The sequence below is a fragment of the Bacillus rossius genome, chromosome 1, assembly GCF_032445375.1.
Source record: "Bacillus rossius redtenbacheri isolate Brsri chromosome 1, Brsri_v3, whole genome shotgun sequence".
Taxonomy (NCBI): domain Eukaryota; kingdom Metazoa; phylum Arthropoda; class Insecta; order Phasmatodea; family Bacillidae; genus Bacillus; species Bacillus rossius.
Window position 1 is genome coordinate 280,096,184 of NC_086330.1, and position 18,074 is coordinate 280,114,257.

The window sequence follows — 18,074 nt, forward strand, 5'->3', positions numbered from 1 at the left end:
CATGGAAGTATTCTTCACAGCAACGTCCTGCCTGTATCATAGCCTGCCACACTACGCAAGCATTGTTTGTACATTAAAATAAAAGTTAACAATTTTATAGAACACCACTGTTAACTTTAACAAAAACAATAATTTAAGAATATTGTAAGACTCGCTATTAATTTGTATAATGTTCACTCGTTAACATTTCAACAGTAGTTCTTACACTGTTTTTGTACAGCTTGATGCTGTAGGCCGAGTGCACTGCACAAGTCTAGTTTTTAGTTCCTTGTCTTCTACCTAGGTGGAGACACCAGTCCAGCCGTGGGCTTGCAGTTAGTGGCAGAGGCTTAGCAGCAGCAGCTTCCAGTGGCTTTGTATGGGCTACTGTTCAGAGTGCATCACACACCTGAATTGTCCAATCCACTTTTGTTTTCCAGCTAATATAAAAATGACATATTTCTACTGTTGTTTACTGGTTAAGGGAAGGGAAGCATCGCTTGCACAGCTTCCATGGATGCTTTGCCTCTGCTAAATTTATGTTCTTGTTACCCCTCAGGAATATTAAAGCTGCTTCCTTTTTTCTAACAATGATTAATGTTCCAATTGTCAACATATTGTGAGAGTGTGTGTATGCCAAGTGTTTAGCAGCCTTTATTTACCAAAGGGAAACATTGCTTGAATATTTTTTTACAATGCTGAACAGACAAAATGAGACAGATCTGGACCTTATCAACTTAGTATTAAATGCCACTGAACGTGGAGCATCAGGATTTCCTCCTTATGTTCCGTTCCTTGGCGTTCTGACGCATCCCTTACTGAATATGTGGGGTATTTATTCCCATGTCCTATGAGGCCTCATGTGACGTGCTGTGGCGGTATGTGGACCTTTATTGTCAAGAAGATGCGTGATTACTGATTAGGTAGCCAGAAGGCATGGCAGTAGTTAGTAGTGTACAATTTTACCACAGAGTATGGTGTAGGAAATTTCAGTTACATAATGTTGTCAAGAAACTGGGATATTCGGGTTCATATTTAATCAGTGAAATACTAGAACATGTTTAGAACAAGAGACGATTTCGTAAAACACATTTTTTGCACCTAAAACATTTTGTGCAGTTGTGAGACATATAAAAATCTCATTTGGAAATATGTTTCTTGTATTCACCATCTTTGTGTTGCTTGATATTTTTCAACCGAATTTTCCTAGATTCCCCTCACCACATGGTCGAATCCTTTTTTGTACACAAACACTATACTGCACAGTCCGAACATAATCTATACAAGTTCCCTTAGGTTTGTCTCTTCTCTGACCGGGCTGGATGTCCGAGGCTGAAGAAAGAGAGACCTGCGTCGACTTCAAGGATCACCACCACCAAGCTCCGATCCAGCAAACCTCAGCTATCTGCTCCCCATTCTGGTCGCCTCATTGGCTGTTTGACTCCACTCCTCTGCAAGGAGAATGTGACCCGTGTTACAGGTTCTGCTTTACTCCAGCCTGCCTGGCAACGCAGCTGTGCAGGTGGACTAACCTTCACTGCAAGCTGTGCTGCTCTCATCCATTCTTGGATGGTCAGCATTGTTTCCCATTTCACATCGGGGTTGGTGTTTCCTTTCTCTTCGCTACGTGGCTGCCCAAGCCTTCTCTTCATTCTTTAATTCTTCAAGCTACTACGCCTTCATCTATGATGCTTCTCGGCATCACCAATAACGTCGATGGTGGACTTTGGACGAGGGATGCAGCGTGCATCGATCTCCTTTGTAGCCTGAACAGTCTTGAGCAAAATCATCGTGAAGAATCACGTTAGAGGTCCTTGTCAAAGCTTAAAGTTTTTGAAGGTTGAGCTAGTTGCAGGGTCATGGAGAGCCATATTTGAAGATAGCGCCATGTCTCAACATTTTCCCGGTCACAAGATGCTTTGTGTTCACCTCCTTTCCCGTTTCCTACTGCCTTTACCTTCTCCGTGACATAGCCTAGCAACGAGATGTGCTGGTGAACATACGCAGTTGGATTTGTTTTATGCTTGATTACGTTAAGGCAGCAGCCTTCTTTTGCTGTAGATTTCGAGCTGGTAGCTTGGGTTAAGAGCAATTTTCTCTGATGTTAGTCCCTTGGGGCTTTGGTTCACTTCAATGTGAGGACAAGGTATCATATTAATTAGTACAGCAAATTTTTGTAACTTCATTGTAGTTGTTTTCAAAATTGTATTTCGCACTTTCCTTCTAAATCCTGTTTTGGCTTAACATTTCTTTATTATTCAGATTTTGTGTAGTTTCTAGTGAATAGTCTTGTGTTTAATAAAGCATGATCCACGTGGCTCATTTATACTTGCTATACTAGATTTAATTAAAATTTTTATTCACAGTGGGTCTTTGATACAGTCTAAGAGTTTATTTTGTCATTTCATTATGAACGAGAGGTATGAAATTTGCAGGTTTTTGGGAGATGTGAGAAAATTGGATCACAAAGATTAACAATGCTCAAATGAATATTGCTTGTAGGCCTTATATATGCTGCATCAGTTTCTGTAATTACAAAACTGTATAACTGGTGTTAATATATTTATATTTGTTATTGGACCATTTATTTGGAAATTAAGTTGCGAACCTTGGTTTGCTGTTGTTTTCTCCGCGTTGGATTAATGATACTTTGTCCTGGTCTAGTTGTATGATGATTGTAGTTTGCTGTTTGAACAGAAATGAAACAGCACGTGGAATCGATTTTATTGGTTGATATATAGCAACACAGTCATATCGGCAAAATGTTTTATTTAAAATTATCTTTTGTAGTTTTATTTTTATCAAACAAATGTACATACATATTTCATAATGTAAGCATATATATAAAAACCAAGATAAATTAAACTTTCATTAATACACCAGATATTCAAATTAAATGCACTAATTCCATTGAAGGTGTATGATATTTTTCAAAACCTTTAGTACTTTTAAAAATGTATTATTTTTTAGAGTATGAATATGTGGATGGTTTTTTATTATGTTGACAACACTGTTTTTGTTTAGAGTACATAGAGAGTTAACTTATTGTGGGTTGAGGAGGAAAGATATGAACCAAAATATATACACCTTTTGATTTCAACAGTTTTTTTTAAAGCCACAATAGTTTTATATTGTTTAGTTTTAAAAATTTGGTTTTGTTAGAGCATAAAATATAAAATAATGGCATGTTTGAAGATAATAAATAGGGTCTGGCTGCTACAAAAGGTTTCTCCAGTGACGTCATTTGGGCGTGGTATTAAATTCATCTTTGAGAATCACAATAGCTGTCAATAGACACCATGTTAACTTTGAGAATCTCTTAAAGTATTATCTCTGGCTACACCAAGGCAATTTTTCAATACTAAACAATACAAAATATTTATGTCACATATCAATTTAAACTAATATGACATCTTTCAGTTCTTATCTAGCAAAGTACCATATATATTTTAATTCTTTCATGTTCATAAATTTTTTACCTCTGTTGTAACTTAACATTTCATGAGCAAGAAGTACAGGCTATAATGTTTATAGTCAGTAAACTGCATACTGACTTGTGCAGTTATAATCTACTGCTACATTCACATTTATTTCTAATAGTCAATCAGGCAGTAAATATGTAAAACCTCTATATAACAAACCCTTTTTGTATAAAAAAATCCATTCAACAAATTGTTTCCTAGGTCACATTCAAAACTTTACCTATCTTACACAAAGCATTATCACCTATGTACCAACATTTTTCTTCTCTTTTGGATGAATATTGTAACAACAAAGGGAATTATAACAGTTCACATTACGTTTTCTTAAAAACATCAAATATTTATTAATATTTAATCATTTTATTTAAAATTAAAAAAAAAAAAACTGTTTTAAATATTTTTTTGAAATACATAATGAGAATTTAGAACATTCATATTTAAAAGGTCATTAAAAATAAAATTCACAAATATAACTTTGCAAAACAATTCCACTAACACTGAAAATTACTGATACAGAAATGACAAGATGTACAAGCCTTGAGACTTTCAAGCCTTGAGGAAAAAATGACGTACAAATTTTTGATATAATTTTTTAAAGTTTATTTTTGTTGGTACAATTCCTCAATATCGTCATGTGCTGATAGACTGTCACAATTTCATGGTGTTTGGGAAATGGTACATCTCTAATATGAATGAAATAGAACATTAGTTGTAAAATTGTAAAATAAATTTTTCCTTTCAGGAACCAACTGATGTAACAAATACACTGTGGTTTTTGTTACAGTCACACTAAAAAATTTTACGTCGTATTTCCAAAATGAGTGGGAAATCCATTATCATAGAATTACTGGACTTGTATCATTCCACCTTTTTATAAAGAACTCCTCTATAACAAATACACAAAAAATCAGTCTCTTAAATTTTGTTATATAGAGATTTTGTGATTCAGCAACATTTCCACTGTCCGTTAGATGGATCTCAAAACACAGTTAAATGATACGAGGTAAAGTGATTTATTAAATCACATCAAGCACCCACTGAACACGTTTCGAGACAGCAGCTCACATCCATTGAATCTATTAATCTATTCTGAAAGCACATGTTACAGCTTCAACATTTAAACTTCTACAACAGCTAAAATTCTCTATAGAATTTTGGCAACAACATAATTCTATATCTTCAGGAACAAAACTTCAACAAGCTAATATATAACAAACACAATAAGTAGGACCTGGAAATTATGTGTATTCATTTGGTCAAAATGTTGAATGCAAACATTCATACTTAGTATTGCTTCAACTTCAATGACTGAATCATAATTATTTTGACACCAACCTCAATGACTGAGGGCCAGTCAACCAGTGAATCTGCAAAATTTCCAAGTCTCTAACCATAAGCAATCCTGTTGCTTCAAACATTAACTTATAACTTCAGCAATTGCACCTCGTGAATTATTGTCGTTTGATTACATCAGTAACATTCTGTTTGCGATCAGATCACATGGGAATAGGCCTTAAACATTTTTTTTATTATTTTATGGTTTGAAAACTATTAAAATAACAGGAAAATTGACATAAACAATTAATATCAAGTCAGGTTAACAATGCCCATCGCAGAAGTCGTAATAATAGTAACAGTAGTAAGGTGATTCAAAAAGTCGTGGTACAACTTAGATAAAATTCGAGTCTTGTGACTACGAATGGCCGGTTAGTTTATCAGTCCTATCACTCCTGATGATAAGACTCAAAAATACATACAAAATCTTAGCTGTTTTGATTTATTGTATAGTAACAGGGGTGTATGCAGGGTGAAGTAGAAGATCCTGACTATAATCGACCTACCATCATGTGTTATTTGAATGAGAGGTGCATTTTATACAAAATAACTCATAATCTAACAAACTGCACCGGGGTTGCCTGGTCATATCCAGGCCATGCTACCTTCAATTAAAAGGAATTTAATTAATATTTTTTTCATCACTGCCTTCAAATGTTATTTCAAAAATTTTCATACCATTCAGTAGTACCAAACTTACTAAAAAGAAGAAAAAAAAATAGGTTGCCTTTCTTTTGCTTGGTCCCAGTACCAAGTTGCCAGGTATAAATAGTTGAGTTTGCATTAGTAATTTACCTTCGTATGTTATTTACTTGAAATAAATATAAAAATGAAAGTAATTTTATTGCCAACACGATGGTATTAAGTTGCCTGGGCAAAAGTGGTCCAGACTCACGGTTGCCGAGGTTTAAAGTGTGAGTATTTGAGTAAGAAAGTGTGGCACGACAGAAAAGCGCTGCACATGTTACTCTGACGTCGTCCGACCGAAGGCCACCCTAAAGCCCGACCTGCAACCGCCAGTATTCAACCACGCTAACGGAATGCGCCCCTAGCCATGGCCCATCCGAGACAGGCAAGCCACCGGCAGACAAGGTAGAACCCGGCCCCATAATAAACAGACCGACATTACAGTCGACCACTTTGATAAAACACACACAGAATATAAACAACATTACGTATAAATTAAACGTTCGCTTAATGAAAGTGCGACGTAGGAGTGCCCGGGCACTCACGTGTGAAAATGTGTCGATACTTGTGTGAGTGTTCCCCTGGCGGCCTTCTGCCTAGATTATTTAAGTAATTCATGTGACATAATTATTAACCCCTTGTGTTTCGTTATTACCCCCCACCGGAGCAGTCCGGCAAGAGACGAACAGTCTCTGGTGTGACGTATAATTTAAAAAACATAATTCGTAAACATACTAACTCTAAATTGTAGAAGGGGTGAGTAATGTTAATTTAGCCTTAATAATTAATGTAGGAATTTAGCACCCTTAAAATCTCTTGTTAACTTGTTAAATTGGAAAATAACGTAATGAGGTCAACACTGGCGCGAGGGACACCGAGCCTCGGCCGGACGCCATGACATCACGCCAGTACAGCGCGACTCGTGGACCGGGGCGGACGCACGTCCCACGGAGAGACATGATCCATTGTCTGCATTGAACTCACTTCTGGTAATTATAGTCACTTCCTCGAAACCTCTTTTTATTAATCTCTCCGTGCGTACCCGGTCCAAATTTTCGGTCCAGGACTTAATCCGGCCGCATAAATTTTAAAACCCCCTGCACCACACTTGGTCTGCGGGGTAGTTTTCAGTATACGGCACGGGCCGCCTCCCGAACCACAGAACTTGAACTAAAGCCAGTCGCCCCGGCGCTGACACCACCCCGTAAGGGAACTTGGACGAATTTAGCTGCGGTCCGCGCTCCACTACAGTGGACGCGAACACCGCCTCGAGACATAGATATACGGGTTTGGCCGCCTCCAATCGTCCCCAAACCCCTTTTGTGTAACCAGGCTCAGAACCGGCTAATGCCACGCTAATACGTAACATTTTAGTAATTTTGTGCGACGCCTTGAACCTGGAACATTCTTGAGTAAACTTGTGCAACGCGCCATCACGTAACATTTTTGTAAACTTATGCCACGCCTTCATTACGTAACTTTTCAGAATAACTTTGTGTAATTGTGTAACTTATGTATTGTGTGACGTCACCCTCTGTACGACGTGGTGTGTAATCCACGGTATTACACCAAGCCCACAGTCACATGAATAAACGACGCACGTCATTTGCCGCATTAATTCAGCGTCTAATCAATTAACCATACAACTCCCAACCACCGCCAAGTAAGGAATCCCTCATATCCCACGCAACACCGCCGACGGTCCTAGTGGGCCACGCAGGGCAACCGACCCCACGACCCACCTATCGACTAGAAACAGAGCTAGTCTGGCGCCCATCCGGAAACACTACATCGACAACAGCCATTTCCGCTAGGAGCCGCACCGGGACTCGAGCCCGAGATCCCGGACGACGGCAACTCTATGCAGTACAGGAAGAGACAGTGGAATGATCTGAGTTAACACGTGATAGAGGAAGACTACCCATAACCTTGAATAGTTTTTTTAGAGTGAATCATAAAAAATAATGCATAAAATAAAAATGTATAAAGAAATATATTATAAATAGATAACTTTAACCTGAATTTTTTTTAATCATTTAATTAAATAAAATGGAAAAATTAAAGAATTTTATATGCTAGAAAAGGTTTAGTAATTAATAGCATTTTTTTTGTTCATAGTAAAAAATAAAATATACAATTCCAAAGGTTTTGTAAAAATATAAAAATTTACTGAGCATTTATTTAATCAGAATTTTCAAAGTTATAGTCCAATTCTGATGAAGGATTTCCAACATTATTATCTTTGATTATCACCAACTTGTAAGGGCATGGGTACCCAACGAACCCCATTGGCTTTAAATAGTCATCATGAACCAACCAAAATTCACAGGATGTAGTTTTAGACAAGGATCATTTGTATAAGCCACATAGAATTGAAAAAGATTTTTTTTTTCAAAGGTCTTTCCAACATGGAGGGATTACATTCGAAACACATTTTTTTAATTTTCTTCCTGAATAGTTTGTTGGTTTTTTTTTAGTTATGATACAAAATTTAATATTTTGGTTAGTTATATCAGTTTTACAAATCTTCCGGGAACACAACAGCATTCATAAATGAAATGGTTGCCTAATTACTTTACGTTAAGCAGAAAATTAGGTAATATCTGAAGATGCTGCTTTACCATTCAAAACGTTGAACAAAACATTTTTTGTAGATACTATCATCAAATGAGAAGTAACATCTTTTGCCAACAAACCAATATTCTATTTGACAGTAGTCAACATTATTGTCCTGATACTATGATGCTTTGATTATTGGCATCAGCAATGATGATCTTCTCTAGTGTCAGGTAAACAGGTGATAGAGCAAAATTGGCTTTTGTATGTCTGATCCCAAATACTTCTCAAAAAGATGCTGAAACCATTGCATGTGCACTCTGTCACTGCATTGTGTTCAGACAACCATGGGTTACGCAGTCATCATCCAGTTAAGTAAGTAACAAGCAACATTTGTTTTATGCGTTTAGTTCTACCCGAGGGCAGTTTTACCTAACTAGGCGATTGGCAAGTCTCTACTCAAAAACTGGCATTAGGACAATCAATACTATGCTTAGGAGTCCTGAACCTATTTCGGTGTCTCCATGCCCCGCTTGTAACTGAATGAGTTTGTAAAAGAGCACGAGAAATATGAAAGTCGGACCTAGGTCCTTATAGTCCTTGGAGATCTTACTATTTCTTCTATTGCAATTTGAGATTTTAAGTGTTAATTTAAGAGGACAGCTAAGGCCAAAGATAGTAAATTTGGATTACTTAAAAGGTTTAATAATTTCTTGTCAAAAATATTATGGTTGTTAAGTATAGGTTAAGATGCAAACTGTGACTGTACTTAAATTTAATTAGTACTGTGTATCTACCAAATTTAATAGAAGTGGTGGAGAATATAGTTAAGAATAAATGAGCATTTGAAATATTGAGTTTTATTTAATGGTAGCAATAAACAGAAATCCCACAGTAGCAAGCTACCGAAATTATTGCCACTGTGGCAAGAAAATGTCCATATATAGTAAATGGATGGTCCATGACTCATCGGCAATCGAGAGACATGTCAGCAACCACTATATTCTTTCGTTAAAACTCACTTTTGTGAGAAAATACTTTTGTGTGCATTGTGGACACTATATGAGGGCAGCCCCTGTATCCATAGTGGTCCCGGGACCCTCATGTTAGGTTAGTACTAAGCCACAGTGTCAATGCAATGATTAGTTAAAGGTTCAAGTCAAGTTTGCTTCAGCAGTCACGACAAAAGCCCTGAGTTGCATGCACCACGAATTCGCGTCATCCCGAAGAGAAAGCTCGACCATAACATCAGGACGTTTGGCCCAACATGTGTTCCATCTCCATCAGTGTATTCTCCAGGGATGTCAGTCCAACTCTGGTGGCAACACTACCCGTGTGGTTTGTCCATACGTCACATGAATTCCCCCTCCCATTAGGAGAATCACCACACCAAACTGCTGACCACGTGACACATGAGTCTGCACCACTTTTGCTTAGGCACCTAACACCATCGTGTTGGCATTAAAATGACCTTAATTTTTATATACACCGTATTACCCGACAATAATGTGACTCTGAATACAATGTGATTCCAAACTTTTTTATTATGAGATTATAAAAAAAACTTTTAGATTGTAAATTGCAATTCATATACATAGAAATAAAAATTATTTAAATTATCAAATCCATTCCATATTTACTACACCATTTAAGGTGCCACTTTCCTCAGTAGAGTGATTTACATGATGTCTTTTGAAATACCAAGCTGCAGTTAGAAAAAAAATTGCATTTTATGACGGTAGTTAAAAGTTGTGGCTGTTCAGAAAGCAAAGAATGTGGTGACACAGGTAGTCGATGGTCCCCTGGGAGGGGAAAGAGGAGGACGGGTGTCTTCCCCAGCAGCCGCAGTGAAGAGAAGCAGAGAGAACCCAGTGACTATCTCCATTTCCACCCTCTCCTTCACCCTGCATCTCTCATCTCTCATCTCTCATCTGACCGCCTGTGCAGAGGTTCAGGAAGCCCCGAACTAAACTGCCACAAGTGATGCAATTTACCGGCAGAACATGTAGTTTTTCAACTAGGTACGTAAATGATCAGATGGTGTTAATTAACAACTGTCTAAAGTGGCATAATTGACACATTTAAGACGCGGCGCCTATAGTTACTCAACTAAGCTGTTCCCAATAGCAAGATACAAGGTTGTGATTATAATGCAATAGTTTCCAGTTTTCCCACAGTATTTCAATTGAATAACATTATGAATATAAAATACTAATGCATACTCACCTGTTTATACCTGGAAACCTGGTACAGGGCCCAAGCAAAAGGTAGGAAACCAAATTAGGTATGTCTTGTACTACTGATTAGTACGAAAATTTCTGAAATAAAAAATGAGAGGAGTGATGAAACAAATATTTCTTAAATTCTTTTTAATTAAGGGTATCATTACCAAGATATGACAAGGCAACCCATGTGCAATTTGTTAATTAATTATTTTGTACAAAAAATACCTCTCATTCAAATAACACATGATGGTAGGTAGGTGTCCTATTGTTGGGATCTTACACAAGAAATCCTACAAAATCTATTATTCTCACCAACAAATGGGAAAGAATTTGAAAGCAAACAACAGACAAAGAGGGTCTATCCCTCCTTTTTTTTTCCCACCTGAAATGAAATTCTACATACGGTCATGATAAGAACTACATACATGTTTCAAACATTTGTGAAAAATAATTAGTACACGTTTCAATTGAGATTCTTTCACATAACATAGTCTCTTTGGTGATATATGGCCATGTGGGTGATTCGTGAAAAGAGTGCTGCAGACATTATTTTATAATGCACTGTCAAAATTACTGTAACTTCCGGACCTTTAGGATTTATAAATTCATCTTGTAACGACATGGACTATATATGTGTGTTAAGCTGTGCGTAAGGTGTATGTGTGGTGTCGTGTGTGGTTTTGGTTTGTGTGTGTATAAAATATAAGTACCACAACTAAATTAATTTCACATTCCAAAGTCATCTACCATCTGAAAAATCCCACATTACTGGAAGAACTCTTAAGGGTGCCATCTGCCCGGGCACACATCCAGTGCACAGAGCTTCAGGAAAAACAACGCAATTTAAAAACTACTCAAAATATCCGAGTGGAGTCTGTTTACGAAAATTATTTAAGGAGGCGCTGAGGCCGAAAAGTAATTTTGATTTCGGACTAAGTTTTTAAACTGTACCGTAAAATGAGGTGAATAGGATCAATGTGGTGTATAGGATCAAAACTTCATTGTAAGATGAAAAAAATTGGTACATGAATAATAATGGCAACAGAAAATAATTACAATTAGTTAGTCTTTATGCTTTGTTTACATGACATTTGAAGTGTATGAATGTTTTGCATGTTGGCAGCACTTCACACAACAGCCATCTGAAATTTGAGGTTAAGTCAATCAAGTTTGTGAGTGTACGAAAACTTCATGTGTAGTATATATGACAAGTTATAACTTTGTATTTGTATTTGGATATATTATTCAGGTATGTATTTAGAGTTATTTGATGTTAACATTTCTATTTTAGTGATGTAATAAATGATTTTGGAACTAATTTTATATTTCTATGCATTGTGTTTGAGACTTGGAGGTGAATAGGATCACTACAAGTTTGAAATGCCCCGTGAGTATATTCCAAATCCAGGAGGAAAGGTGTATCGTGAACCAGATCTTGATGTCATTCAAAGAGCAAGAAAGGAGGTGTATAACCATGGAGTAAGAATTAGACAAGCAAGTAAGAAGTATGGAATTCCCTACACTGTTCTGCAGAGACACTTGAAGGGTAAAGTTAAACACATTAGTGGTCAGACTGTGTTAAGCGAACATGAAGAAAAATTGCTTGTTGAAAAACTCTTAGTATGTGCAGAATGGGGATATCCTTTAGACTTGTATGGTTTGCAGCTTATCGTTAAAAGCTATTTTGAAAATACCTGTGGAAGCAGGTAAAAGTGTCCAGTGTCCGATACCAGTATCAGATGAAGATTATGAACCAGAAGTACCAGAAGAAGCATACTCTGAGAACACACAAGATGTTGCCTTTCCAGAAAAAAGAAACAACACTGCAGATGACAGCTCTGATGACAGCTTTTCCGATGGTTCCATTGATAGTCAAGAGCTTGAGGAATCAAAAGTGACAAAGTTTGGAAGGACATTTAACAACATAGAGCCTGTATCGGAAGATGACATTCACGTTAAGGACTGGGTTCTTGTAGGATTCGCTGCAGAAACTGGAAGCAAACCAGGACCCAGCAAACTTCTGTATTACATAAATCAAGTTGTGCAGAAACTCGACTGTGAAACCTTTGAAGCAAGTTTTCTAAGATTCAAACAAACGCGTGATTTTTCGGGACATATATATGTGTTTCCAGCTGTGTTGGACTTTTCCAGTTTTACCTTCAGCCAGGTTGTCGGGAAGCTTTCAGAACCAGAAGTTATCCGGAGAGGGCAGCTCAAGTTCAAATTTAACCACAACTCAATTTCATGAAATGCTGCTAAAATTATAACTTAAGTTCAAATCATTAGTGGTTAGTTATACAGGACCATACAGTATGTATTATAATTTTGTGGTGCTTTTCTGTTGTTTTAGAAGAGACTATACTTGTACCGGGTAATATATAAGATATTCAAGAATAGTTACAGGTATGTTCATTAAAATAAAAACATTTTATGCCTAAGCTATGTAGGCCTATTATTACAAATAATGTGAAAAATCTTATTGAGAAACAAAAATAAAATAAAAATTGCATGGCTGTTTTGTTAAAAATTGTTAGTTGCAAGAAAAACACTGATCCTTTTCACACCACAGGCTCTACAAAAAGGATCATGCATACATTTCAGTGAGTGATCCTATTCACCCCATATTTGGGGTGAATAGGATCACACAATATTTATAGTTTTTTTTTGCAAAAACCATTAGACATAATAGAACATGACTAAACCACTAGAAACTATGGATAAAGACTCAAGTTTTGGATGGATCAAAACATGTTTTGATTTCATATTTCCCATTGACATTCAAATGTGAATTTCCAAACTGATCCTATTCACCTCATTTTACGATATTTTTAGAAGAGTTAAAATGGTGACAAGGCATATTTTCAGAGTAATTTTTAGGCATAAAACAACAGGTAAAGATTCTTGAAAGCACTTAAAGGACTTACAATACACCTTTACCTTCATTTCTATTCCATATAATGTTATGGTCACCACTCAAATTTCACAGTTATCCTATGGACAACGAGAAGACTGCGCCAGTTCAGAGCGATATCGGCTAGAAGTACCAGCGAGCATCGCGCTTATCATCCCTCCTCACCAACACACATACATCCATTCCAGACAGGCCCCTTAAGACAGAGATTTTTAGGGAGTTGTCAGGCCAGAGGCAGAAAAACAAATACAAGGCTCCTTCAATACATATGTCTACAAATCATAGATTTACCTCATTATGATACAGGTAGGTAGTAGATGATCACAGTACAGTAAAAACATATATGCATAAAGAACGTAAATTTTTGCCATAAAAGTTTAGTTTAACTTACATTCTAATCATGAGCAAAAGTGCCAAAATGAAATATAAAAGGAGACAAGATTATAATGGTGAAAAGAAAAAAAAATTCCAAATAACATCAACTTTTACATTAATAAATCGCATAACACAACACTGTAATCATAAACAAAACTCGAAATAAAATTAAATTTACCTAAATTACCTCATTTTAACTAACTTATTGAAATGTAAAATTCAATTCAATAATCATTTATTTAAGATCTTTTTCAAAAATGTATATATATTTAGTATGTAAAAAAATTCATTGACTTTCTAGTGGAAAGATAGTATTTTTGTAGCTGTAAGTAAAAAAAAAGCTTTAATTAAAAAAAACTAACCATTATGTCAATAAAAGCTATACATAATATTTCATACAGTGATGATTATCATAAAGATATGGCTTAGGGTGGTATTCCAAGATGTCCAGGTAAGGTAGCGAATTAGCACTGCCATGCTGGGCCACAGCTGTAACCTATCTTGTGGGCTTTATTCAAGAACATGTCCCAACAGAATCCCAAAAAGGTAACAGATTGGCAGCCACTTTAATAAACAGTGCCCGGCGCAAGGCTAAAAAAATTGCACATCGCGGAACGACGACGCTGCTCGAGGTCTCTCTACACAAAATTTGCTTGTTTACGTTTACATAAGAATAATGAAGACAACAAAAATTAGTGTGTCTGGTCTATAACTGAAGAAGACATTTTCATAGCAAAATTTGGTAACACAATTTTTCTAACTGAAATACGTATATTACTAATTCTATATCTATGCAATGAAATAAATGTAGTATATGCCATCACTTCTATTGTGCTATAGGTATCATTTAGTTTTATATCTAGTAAAAACTAAGGGTCACAGGGCCTACCTTATATATCTTTATGAAATAAACAAACAAATGGACTGAGCTATGTATTATAAGGTGTTATTACAATCACTGAAACAAATAACAATTATTTATATATTTGACATATTTATTTACTTATATTTATTTATATTATTTATATATTTCAAATGCAATTACAAATTTATTAAAAAAGTTAAAAAAAAAACTTCTTATAGGGTCATGAACTTGTTAGTTGTTACCATTCAACTCTTGCTGCTGGTAGCTCTGCTACAGAGACACAACAGCTAGGGCGGCTCCAGGCAGGGCCAGCCGGGAAGACCCAGGTCCTCGCACTGGTGCTTTTCCTTTTTTTTTTACTTGTTTGTATGTATAATGTTCTTTTTAAAATATGGACACTACTCGGAAAAGAAAAGAAAATAAATTTTTATTAGCACGTAAATTAAAGTGCTAGCAATACAAATTTAAATTCATGATTTCATATGAAAATACACTTTCAAATATTGTATTTTTCCACGTCTAATTACGTGATTCCACCGTGAGGATTTATAAAACTGACCCGAAGATAATTTATCAGGAAAGAATATCACATTTCTTAGAGTAAATTAGCAAAACCATTGTCGAAATTCAAGTTCTAGGTGGGCATAAAATTTTTCAATTTTTCCTGGAGGGTCGCCATTAAAGTAAAAAGCCCAGGGCCCCACCAAGTCTAGGGACACTACTAAACAACAGGAATGAAGACGAAATTATGGGTATTTATAGCTGTTATTGTAATTTTCTCAAGAATATTTTAAGGTGTGATTTTTTTCTTGCTATGATGGTTAAAGAGTACAAAATGTGCGTATTCCAGCTATCATAAAAATTTCATTTGGCACACTAATATGCTTGTACGTTCCCCCGATGTTCACACAAACTATTTTCTTTATTATTATAAAAATTATGCACCTTTAGTTAAAATTAATGATTTTTTTTTTTTTAGTTTTACTTTGGCATTAATGTAAATGCAGTCAAGTTGCATAAAATCATGACATAAATCAGTCTGAGCAGAAAGTGGTATCATTGGTGTTGTAATGACAGAATACTTGACAGTTTCAGAGAGGCAAGTGCATTTTATTAGACAGGCAGCTCACGAAAGTGAATATGTATGATCATGGAGCTAGATGAGAGTCTGCCATCTGCATGAAATCTACGAAAACAAAATGAGCCTTGCATATATGCAGTTGTAAGGGCGACAGATAGGTCACGGATAGGACACCAAAGTCCATTCCCTAAATTAAGGGACTGGCCATGTCCTATCTAAGAGTTTGGAAGCGGTAATGTGCACTAGGAATACGGTTAGAGTACAGATGTAGCATATTCAACACCTAAACCCTTATTTTTATGTCTTGGAATATCACTCTTTAAGTCTATTGAGATACACTGATCTTTCAACACTGCATATTGAATTGTATTTTTTTCAATATTAATAGTTTCGTAATACTAAGGCAGTGACAATAAGTAAAATTTAATTTTGAAACAATGTCGTACCAGAAATAAATTTGAATCCTGCAATCAAATATTTTTTTTATCCTACTACTTATTAAGTTATGTAGGTTTGATAGTGCCAATTGAATTGTTTCATGTTTTGATCAATAAAATGTGATTCAACGGTTTGATTAGTTATAACCATGTATGCACAATATTAGTGACGTACTGTATGTATAACATTCACATCAATTGAAACAAAACTACATAACAGTTAATTTTTAGCATGGATATGTGTCAAAATATACACCATAAAATCTTGACTATACATATGCAAGTAATGGATTACTTAAACATGTGCTGTTTAAAAATCTGTCTCCAAGAGAAGACTTACTGTTTGTATTATTTGTTACATTAAGTAACATCCAAACATTTGATGTGAAAATTTTTTGTTTAAAAAAAATTGTAGCCCCTTGGAATGTTTGGCCTGGGGAAGCTACCCTGTTTTCCCCCTCTAAACATGGCCGTGTCTATAGGCCCAGATCCTTTGTTGTGTTAAGCATTTTTTGTGTTGCAGTTGAAATGAAACTAAAAAAAAAAAAAAAAACTTAACAAAATACATGCAAATACAGTAATTAAACTATATATTAAAGGAATTTTAAGTTAGTCAATTTGACTGATACGGGGCGGGGGTCCTAACTATCTGGGGACAGAGACAGAATGCACTCACTTTCATCCCCCTGCCACTTGTTCTCTGGGCAGGCCTGAGCTTGGGATCAAGGAAACATCAGTAAGGTTCCTCCACGCACAGTTGAGGGTTGCGGGAGTGGGAAAGGGAGCATTGGGGCACATCGCCGTGTTGTGTCTCGAAGGGAAGCCCGATGGCTTGGCACACGTGCACGCACTAGCCTCGCTTGATGCCCAGCAGCGTCTCCGCCACGCCCAGGAAGTACACCATCTGCGCGATACCGAACAGGGGTGCTATCACGATCATGCGGCAAGCCCCGCCGCGGAAGAACGCCGTCACGCCTTCCTTCTGGAAGATCTTGCTGCGGGAGGCAAACAAAACAAAACAAGCTGGTAAAGGTAAAGTCACACCCTAGACTAAAGGTACAATATTTACTGATTCTTGTCTTCTGCACATGAAACTAAAACTGACTCACTACCTCCATTCAGAAATGTGGCAGTCAGATGTTACAAACACTGACTCGTGAGTACTTCAACAATTTGTTAAATATAAAAAAGTAATTAAATGCAAAATGTATTAAATTTACCGTTTTTGTTTAATGAATTATTAATATAAATTGCTGGGCGTGCTCTTGAATACTCCAATTTTTTTTAAAATAGACGTACTTTCCATGAACGGGTTTTGTTTTTATGAATAACTTTACCTAACAAAAAAAAAATTTTTCCGCATAATCGTTGCACCCCTACTTTTCAAACTTGATTTTAGAATAAAATGTGCGACGATTATGCAAGGAAACACGGTATGATGTGAAAATTCAGAAAAGAAAATTATTCACTTCAGTCAAATCTCAAACAATTTTATTTAAAAAGAATTACACCCCCTTGGAATGTTTGGCCAGGGGCAGCCTACCCCATTCTCCCTTTTACAAACATGGGCGTGTCTATAGGCCCGAACACATCCAACCACAAGATGTGGCCCGCTCTCAGCATCGGGCATGCTACTTAACGGTTTACGAAAATATGTTTGATACGTCCCACACACCTCGGTCCCTGTCTCGTCGAACATGAGGTCGTTTAAAAGATACACCATGTTAAATAGCAAGATGTGCTTTTATTAGGTGCAGCTCTCATACATTAGTAAGTTAAACTACAATGCAATGAAAACTGTTCAAAAAGGCACAACGACACTGTATCTGCATACACTGAGATCTATGACACCATGTGACGTGGACTAAGTTCAGTGCTTGTCAATTAAATATAATAAAATGGAAAAACGTTTTGATCAAGAAGTTTGTCATGCCCACTATTTTTGTCGCATTGACATCCAGATGTATCAAATGTGATAGGTTAGAAATATATATGAGTCCAGCGCAATTGGCTGTCGTGTTTTTGTGATTCCAAGATAACATATATGTATTGTGCACTATTTGTTATCTTGTTTGGGAAAAAATTTGCTATTTTGAAAAATAATATAAAACAGCATAAACCCTGCTTATTTGACACTTTAC

The 18,074-nt window shown here is 36.2% G+C and overlaps 1 protein-coding gene across 1 annotated transcript in view; it reads right to left on the reverse strand.

Moving 5' to 3' along the window:
• Positions 1-1,951: 1,951 nt before the first annotated feature.
• LOC134527645 (mitochondrial glutamate carrier 1-like) overlaps positions 1,952-18,074 on the reverse strand; it is a 113,162-nt gene continuing 97,039 nt past the window's right edge. Inside the window, exon 8 of the mRNA XM_063360508.1 lies at positions 1,952-16,928. Within this exon, the coding sequence (XP_063216578.1) occupies positions 16,784-16,928 (145 nt within the window). The 3' untranslated portion in view covers positions 1,952-16,783. The remainder of the gene's footprint in view (positions 16,929-18,074) is intronic.